The sequence below is a fragment of the Populus euphratica genome, unplaced genomic scaffold (genome assembly GCF_000495115.2).
Source record: "Populus euphratica unplaced genomic scaffold, PopEup_1.0 scaffold300.1, whole genome shotgun sequence".
NCBI lineage: Eukaryota > Viridiplantae > Streptophyta > Magnoliopsida > Malpighiales > Salicaceae > Populus > Populus euphratica.
Genome location: NW_011500182.1, coordinates 57,861 through 67,294, shown reverse-complemented (window position 1 = coordinate 67,294; position 9,434 = coordinate 57,861). Strand labels below are relative to the sequence as shown.

At 29.6% G+C, this 9,434-nt stretch overlaps 1 protein-coding gene across 2 annotated transcripts; it reads left to right on the top strand.

The window, feature by feature from the left end:
* Positions 1-3,484: 3,484 nt before the first annotated feature.
* Positions 3,485-6,882, top strand: LOC105111537 (lysosomal Pro-X carboxypeptidase-like). Of its 2 annotated transcripts, XM_011006919.1 has the most exons (9): positions 3,488-4,024; positions 4,131-4,317; positions 4,449-4,582; positions 4,698-4,810; positions 4,911-5,154; positions 6,024-6,176; positions 6,291-6,370; positions 6,476-6,525; positions 6,673-6,882. In XM_011006919.1, the coding sequence occupies exons 1-9, from the start codon at positions 3,521-3,523 to the stop codon at positions 6,801-6,803; spliced, it is 1,596 nt and encodes a 531-aa protein (XP_011005221.1). In that variant the 5' UTR covers positions 3,488-3,520; the 3' UTR covers positions 6,804-6,882. The 2 variants fall into 2 exon arrangements, with proteins under 2 accessions (XP_011005222.1, XP_011005221.1); XM_011006920.1 differs by lacking the exon at positions 6,024-6,176 and having other exon boundaries at positions 3,485-4,024.
* Positions 6,883-9,434: the final 2,552 nt, after the last annotated feature.

Sequence of the window (9,434 nt, the reverse complement as noted above, 5' to 3'; positions counted from 1 at the left end):
TAAATCAAGTTCCTTTCATAGCACAGGTATAGGTTATACCATACGGTTGGCTATGAAAGTGCAAAACATTTGTTGTACCAAGTGTTATATAACACAAATCTAGATTAAACATTTAACAAGTAAGGTATTAAGAATTAAAAAGATAAAAATGATAAAACATGTTAATAACAACTTGTTTAGGATATAATCATTAAAGTCCATATTGAGTTTATATTATACTTATCCTAACACCATTAGTGAAACATTTTCACCTTGACATAATAAACTTAATTAAAAATAATGGAAGAGAAAAACATAAATAAACAAGATAATAACATAAAAGTGATATAAGTTAATTAAGTAAAGGAAAGGAAATGAAAAGCATAAATAAGAGATTAAGAAAAATATAACACGAAATAAAACTTGATCTTGATCTGAAAACCAAAATATAACAAGAAATTAAGAAATAAAAAGCATGATCTTGATCTGAAAACCAAAATACTTAAATGCATGACAAATGCCTCTTTTTATAGGCTAAAATTTGAAACTATTGATTTGATGACTAATTGTTGAGTGGGTGGCCACCTCTTGACTTTGTGATAATATTTATCTTCTTGTTTAAATAAAACGTCATTGATAACATCAGAATTTAAACAGATAGTCTTCATAAAAGTTCTGAGAAATTATCTTAACTTTCCAATAAAAAAAAATTGGTGCATTCAAGAGAAATTATCTTAACTTTCCAATAAAAAACAAATTGGTGCATTCAGACATCTAGAACTCGAGATATGGGTTGAACACTGAAAAGTTTTAGGCTGCAGGACATATTCAAACTTATTTTTTATGTTAAGATTTGGACTTCCAAACGACAAAATTGAGTCTTGGACTTTTCATGAATGTTTTAGGCCTATACCTTACCTTTCTAGCCATATAAACCAAATTGAAATCCAAGATCTACACCTCTAAATATAATCCAATGCGAAATCCAAGATCTACAGCTCTAAATATAATCCAATACTTGAACAGTGTTCTAGTTTGATTTGAATTGAATCAGCATCTCTTTTCTAAGCTTAGCCTTTTCTTTGTTCATTTACTTTCAATAGTTAATTACATCAATCAATCATTTGAATTGTGAGATATGCCTGCATTTAAAATGAGCATTTACCATAAATTAAAGTTATCTTATATTATTAGACTTGTTATTATAAAACATGATCTAGTTAAAGAGTTATTGATACTTTAAGTGTAAAATGATGGTATAAAACCCAGATAAAAATGCACTTTTAAGTATTAATCATCCACTATATCATGTGATTGGTGCTATGTTATATGGTCAATAATCTTTGGTGACATGAATAACTTCTACAATCTAGATGTGATTAGAAAGTATTTAAGTTTTTTGTATATGACAAAAGTCCTTACCCTGTCAGTCATGTGTTTATAACAAGAATGCCTACATGTTTTGCACTTGGTTAAATTTACATTTTCAAAGCAGTATAACATGCAGAAGTTTGTACATATGTTAATTTTCTGGTATTCTAGATCGAGAAATTTCATCATGGACTTGGCAGCATAAAACTTCTCCTTTCAGCATGTTCCTTTTAAGTAAAATGTTTTTCGCCTAGTTAACAATTTTGTCATAATTGATCTCATTTAATCCATGATCTAACTTGATGTTGAACACCTATATAACAACTGATAATTTACTGTGATTTGTATAATCATCCCATAATAGTTTGTCAGAATCTTTTAAAAGATAAAAAAAACTAGTTGTTTTTGCATTAGGTTTTTCATCCATGATTAAAAATTGATCGACATGACCTTGATTCATTCTTATCACATCTACAACAATATTCCTATAAGAATTATTATTGTCATTTATAACTTCATGCATGTTGCTAGAACTAAAAGTTAACACAACCATCATTTCTACCATGGTATTGTGAGGAATATATGATTCTTCGTGTGTATACTAACACAGGTATTTCTCCATGGTGCATCATTACAACATCTGTAACAATAAACTTTTTATTTTTACACTTATTGCATAAACATCTAATACCCCATTTACTAATATTTTTCAGACTAGATAGTACATAATTAATAAAACTCTAGATCTCATTATAATAATCTATCCTCCACAACCCTTGAAGTGAATCTCTATACATTTATTATGGCAATATGTATTGATTAACTACGTTAACTAATTAATTTGTAAAAATATTGATTTATCTCAAACTTATTCAATCTAATTTAATAGTACTCTTAATTCATTATCAATTATCTATGTAAATTCAAATTTCTATACATTTATCAAAAATTTCAACTTGGCAATAAAATTGATAAAATATAAAATAAATTCGTTAAATAAACCATTATTTATTTTACATCAAAATACCCAAGTAAACAATTTGGCATAAGTTTCATGAATTTATAAGCAAATATAATTTCATAAAATCTAAAAGAAACCCTAAAATATACAAATCATAAATCCATACAACAAATTTATATGAGAAAAAACTATAAAACAAGTAAACACTCAAACAAAATACATATACTACAAAAAATATGCAAAAAAATCAATATTTAAAAATCAAGTTCAAATAAAAAAAGATAGATTTGCTTACTTAAAGTGAAGAATTCTTAATAAAATTTGAATCAGAACATAGATGCTGACAAATAAAGTGAAGAATTCTTAATAAAATTTGAATTAGAACATAGATGCTGACAAACTGAGTGTTTTGGTGGCCATATTTGCTATGAGAGGTTGAATTGTACTGAGATTGGAACGAAGGGGTGGCTGTCTATTGTAAAAAAAAAATTGAAAGACCAAAAAGAAATGAAAAAAGGAAAGAGAATGATTGATCATCAGGTTATAAATTAAATATCACTGATAACATTACTGATAGAATTATTTTGTCAATAACTCTATTGGTCATTTTATTGATAAAAATATCATGTTATCGTAAAATTTGTTTTTTTAATCTTACTGTAATACCCTTCGTCATTCCCTCAATATATTTTTTTTTGTCAGTATTTACAAATAAATACAAGAATTGAAAATTATATCGGTAAATATTATCACAATATATGGATAGAAATTTTCTATAAATATTTTTATTTCCATTTGTTAATTTGTTGTGTTGAATCTTGAATTACACAATACAATATCTCTTGTTCATTATATACTAGCTAAAGAAATGGTAGTTCATTGGTAGTATAATTACGACACCGAAGAAAATCAATAAATTATATCCGTTTTGATATGATTATTGTGTTTGTCTACGTGGTCAACAACGTTTTAAACTACGGAAGATATTTTTTTATGCCCAATCATGGTTTGAAACGTGGTTAGCCGTGTAGATAAGTGTTCTTATATTTTATAATTGGGTTTGTTGAATTGAGAAAGCCTGGATTGTCATTAAAATTAGCATTATGAAACATTTTGTGGAAGCTTCAAAGCTTAATCATTGCAATTATTGTGATCCATGAGTGCAATAAAGCATGAGCGTGTAATAAGTCTAAAGTTGTCTCAAAGTAAATGGGATTTTATTTTTTAAGGATGTCCCTGTTACAAGCTTTAAATCACCTAAGAAACCTCAACAAAAAACCTAGCAAACTCGCCATACAAATGCATCGTGCCATGGTGTTTCAAAGCCTATTTCTTCTTCAACTTCTCTTACTGTTTTTCTTAACCACTGCAACCGCAACTGCAAAACGGCTTCATACTATTCCAAGACTTAGTCCAATAGGACCGAGAGTTTGGCTAGACCACCCTGATCAAATTTTGGGTGAATCTGTTCGAGAAGATCTTGAAACCTTTTTTTACAACCAAACACTTGATCACTTCAACTATAGACCTGAAAGCTATGACACATTTCTACAACGTTATTTGATCAATTCTAAGTATTGGGGTGGTGCCAATGCTTGTGCACCAATCTTAGTATACCTTGGCGCAGAAGCACCCATTGATGAAGATCTTGATGTAATTGGATTTCTGGTTGATACCGCTGCTGAATTCAGTTCTCTCTTGGTATATGTTGAGGTACGGATATATTCTTTTCACTTATAAATGTTGTTTCTGGTTCATAGAAATAGGCTTAATAATTGGTTATAATAAAGATTTTTATACATTAATGTCATGATATCAGCATAGATATTATGGAAAATCAATTCCATTTGGATCAAGGGAAGAAGCCTTGAAGAATGCAAGCACGCTAGGATATTTCAACTCAGCTCAAGCTATAGCAGACTATGCAGCAATAATCATTCACATAAAGAAAACATTACAGGCTAAAGATTCTCCGGTTATCGTCATTGGAGGATCATATGGTGGAAGTAGGTGGCTACGTACTATATTCTCCAAGAATACCACAGCAATTAATATTGAAGAATACTTTGATTTATTTATTATTTTTTATCATCATCATTATTATTTAACTCCTTAAATTTTTTTCCATGTTAACTAGTGCTGGCTTCATGGTTTCGGCTTAAATACCCTCATATAGCCCTTGGAGCTCTTGCCTCTTCAGCACCGGTTCTTTATTTTGATGATATTACGCCACAATATGGATACTATGCTCTTGTCAGCAAGGATTTTAGAGTAATACATTTTGAGTTTTCATCTTTAATTTAGTTTAATTTCTCTAATTAATTAGTAGTATAGAAGATGAATAATGTTTTAATAAAATGTTAAATATGTGGTGTTGGGTGTGCAGGGAGCCAGTGAGACTTGCTACCAGACTATACGAAAGTCATGGGAAGAAATTGATGAAGTTGCTTCTAAACCAGATGGTCTCTCAATCCTCAGCAAGAAATTTAAGACTTGCAAGTAATAATAGTTACTCTTTCTAATTAAAAGCTTGTTAAAGTTAATTAATATTCAATGAAATTTTACATGCTAAAAACCTTGGTAAACATCGTTGATGCAGTCCCTTGACAGACGCCAGTGAGCTCAGGAACCACCTGGACTCCATGTATGCTAATGCTGCTCAGTACAATAAGCCACCAACATATCCGGTTAACAAGGTCTGTGGGGGCATAGATGGCGGTGGTTTTGGGGATGATCTTCTTGGCAGAGTATTTGGTGGTCTTGTTGCTTATAAAGGAAATAGGTCATGCTACGTCAATGAACCCACTAACCAATCTGAAACATCTGCGGGCTGGAGATGGCAGGTACAGTATATACATTATTACTCCTTACATACTTCACGATAGCTGTTAAGATGAAGATGGGACATATATATATATAGTTCACACTCAACACGCACGCGCGCAGCCCTACCTTTTGGCTTGGATAAGTCAGGTATGCAATTATCATATAAAGATAAGAATGGGTCATGATCATTGTAAACAACAGCAGCAATAATAATTGATCCACTAACAACTCTCTATTTGACTGAAACAACTCATTAATATATGGATCTTTGAATGGTTCTTAAAGCAACACTATATGGTGATTCTTATATTAAGTTTGGCGATGCTGGTAAGGAAATAAGTGATCAGAAACTATTGATTAAGCCTTAAAAAAATAATTGTCATTATGTAAGTTAAACGTGCATTACAAGAAAGATTCAACGGGAAATTGGATTACAATAACTGAATTAAGTAGGAAATTTTATACTACTATAATTAATAATGACTACCAATATATATTTCCGGTGACAAACTACAGTAAGAATACTTGGGGGGCTGAGGAAGCCGAAGAGCTTTAGGCACAAATGGATAAAAAATCGAGGGGATGTAAATGGAATTTCTTAGGTTTCGAGGCATAAAACCTTGGATACATATGAAAATTTCAAATAGTTTAGAGGTGGTTGTGGCCAATCATAGTCTCACACTTGTGGCCACTTTTGGGGGGGGGGGGGAATAAGCATTGATATAAAAAAATTAACTTTCAATAAGTTTTTTGAAATTTGAAAATAAAATTTTTAAATCTTAAATTTTATCTTTGTATATACCTTCAATAGAATGATATAAAATCTCTCAAATTAACTTATTAAGACTTAAAAACTTTAATTTGACAAATTAAATTTTGTGTTTAGACGTGTAGTGAGATGGTGATACCTATTGGTTATGGCAATGACTCCATGTTTCCACCTGATCCTTTCGATTTGAAAGCCTACATAGAAGATTGCAAGAGTTTATACAATGTTACACCTCGTTTTCACTGGGTCACTACTTATTACGGAGGCCATGTAAGTTTCCTTTAGTTTCTGTAGCTCAACTCGTGGAATTTTTACACTTTTTTTTTTTTGTTCATTCTACCCCAAATTTTAAATCATTCTTTACTTGTTTTCTTTTAAATGTAGAGTATAAGATTGATTCTTCAAAGGTTTGCTAGCAATATCATTTTCTCCAATGGGCTGAGAGATCCTTATAGTAGTGGAGGGTAAGTAACAAGCAAATTTGGGAAAAGACACAATGATTTCGAGGCATGGGATGTTATTACAATCACCGGTCCAAGTTTAACATGTTCTATCATCTCAATTTCTAGGGTGTTGGAGAACATTTCAGACACTGTTGTTGCTGTCAAGACCGTCAATGGTAAGTATACTTTGAAAAGCAAGAATAAAATATGATCATAGGATCAATATGTGGCTGGCTAGCCCTATCAATTGAAAAGAGATAAATTTTTAGAATGAAGTTCATAGAAATTAACAGTACAAGATTGTTTAATTACATTAATTGCAGGGTCTCATTGCTTGGATATACTTTTTGCTAAGGAAACTGATCCTGAATGGTTGGTTGCACAGCGAAAGACAGAGATCAAGATCATTAAAGAGTGGATTAATAAGTACTATGCTGATCTAAGCAGGTTTTAGACGTGAATCATGTAGACCAAAAGAGGACAAAAGGCACTGGAAATTGAAACCATACCATTTTCTTAATTTTCCCAGTTTAGATTTATATGTATCTTGAGCAGTAGAAAATCTGTTGAAATCAAGTTTACACAAATTCTACTGTATTTCATTGCACTAGCATTATGGTATTTCTTTATCGAACATTTAGTTCCTCGTATCCTTATATTATGACTTCTTTTTCTTTTTCTGCTTGCAGAGTTCTTAGCTCATTTTTGCTCGAGATGAAACTATATAAAAAATTTTCATGTAGTGTTTTCTTAGACACATAGAGTACCCTTGATATGTTCAAGGATTAACGTATAAATTAAGTCTCCAAGGACGTCGCGCACACAAACAAAGTCCTATATTTTAAAGCAAATCCACCATTAAAAAAAATCATGAAAATATAATTAATTTGAATTTTAATCAATAACTAAAGGCCAGGAAAAAAAAACACTTACACTTTTTAAACTATTCAACCATTAAAATCATTAAATAACTTATTTTTTATATAATAAAATAAATTATATTTTAAGATTTCACCTAACAGTTTAAATTATTAGGTTAAGTTGGTTATTTAACATAGTATCAAAATCATGATAACCAAACAATTGCATAAGATAATATAAGTCTTTCAAATTTAAAGTTTAAAAGGCTTTTAATTGAGAGAGTATGTTAGAAAATAATATAAATTATATCTTGAAGATTTTATCTAACAATTGAAACTATTGGGTTGAGTTGATTATTTGACATCATTTTCACTTAAAATTCAAAAAATTATATATATAAATAAAATAAAGAATCAAAATGCTAAATATGATAATTTTATTTTATTTGAAACAAAGTAATTTTTTTACTTTCCTTTTCAATCTATAAAATTATCATATATCCAGTTTTTGTACATACTATTATGATCAATTTATTTGAGTTATAAAAACAAATATATTGAAATTTTGTTTTTATTTTTCTAGAATAAAATTAAATAAATGTATGAATTTTTTTATTAATTCAATCTGAAGTGCATTTGAATTTTTATTTTTTTATATCTTATGATTTTTTTATTGAATATTATTAAAATACTTTAGTGACTCTGGATTTATATTTTTATTTTCTTAATAACTTTCACATTTATTTTATTTTTAATACTCTTTTTTTAAGCAATTTGCCTTTAAAACAAATTTTTATATTTATCTTAAAAAGAATAATGTGAAAAAGTTTTTTTTTTTCAGATTTCACAATCTATAACTTTGGGGAGGGGGAATTAAAGTTTACAAAATATAAAAACATTTTGGTTAGTTTCTGTAATAAAGGAAGACGAAAGAACTAAACATTAAGAAAATGACTGACAAAGAATAAACTATTTTTAAAAATTAATAGAACGGTGGGTGGCTCTTTAATACAGCTACTACGAGTGACTGTTGATTTAAACCTAGAGCTAAGTCAAATAAAGAAAAAAAAATTATGAAAGAAAAAATTACTATGATTTGATGCTAAAGTTGTTTCTTAAGGCATATTAGAACTTCCTTTAGCATATTATGAAAAAATTGGGATCTTAATTGATAATGATAGCGATAGTGAGATAATATAATAGGAGCTAGATTAAGATTTTCCCAAAATAAAAAGAGAGAATGAAGTTTTAATTACCATGTAACTAAATAAAAATAGATTTTGAAAAATGATTTACTACAACGCAAGCACTGAATCAACTTCGAGACTTCATTTAATAACCTAAGCTCTAAGGCTGCTTGGGCTCGTCAGGTCCCCTTATTGATCATGTCAGAAAGTACCTCCATTTGAACAACATACTTAATTTTGTCCCACTAGGTTAACGATTGCAGGGAACTCTTTCATAACCAAGGCCAACTTCAAAAAAAATGTCACCTAGGAAGGAGACCACTTGAGCAACTCCTCTGCCATTAACCCCCGTCAACATCTATTCACGAGAGGATATGAAAGTACCAAGACGCAATGCTTCCGCATGCTAATTGATAAATCACATTTATGATGTGTCTTTTTTTTATCACATTTAAGGAAATAAGCATGCTCAAAGTGGAGGGTTTCAAGCATCTTTAGTTTAATGCTAACAGTGTTAACAAAATTTAGCTATGATTGAGCTTGGCAGTTTGACAAGCTCAGGCACCTTAGATCGATCTAGTGCTAGCAAGATCTAATTATTATTGGGCATGGTTGTGTGCCTAACTGATATGATAAAAAAAATTGATGTTTTCTCCCAAATACAAGAATATCGAAATAATAAATAACCTAGTAAGACCGACGTCTAACCATAAAAAGGTTAATTATATAAATTATAGATAATAATAATAACAACAAGAACAACAATAATATTAATAGAAGTAGTAGTAGTAGTAGTAGTAATAAAGAAGAAGAAGAAGTTGATGAGAACTTTAAGATGAAAGATCAACGTAAGGATTAGACAATGATAAAAACAAATGTTAAGGTTAGAGGATCCACTAATGGTATGTCAAACAAGTATACTATAAAATCTTATTATTCAATTAGAAACCACATACAAAGAAGATTCTAATCAGATTATAAATTGTTAACATGATTACATTAGTCATCTTATTCGATTAATGCTAATACTTGTAAATG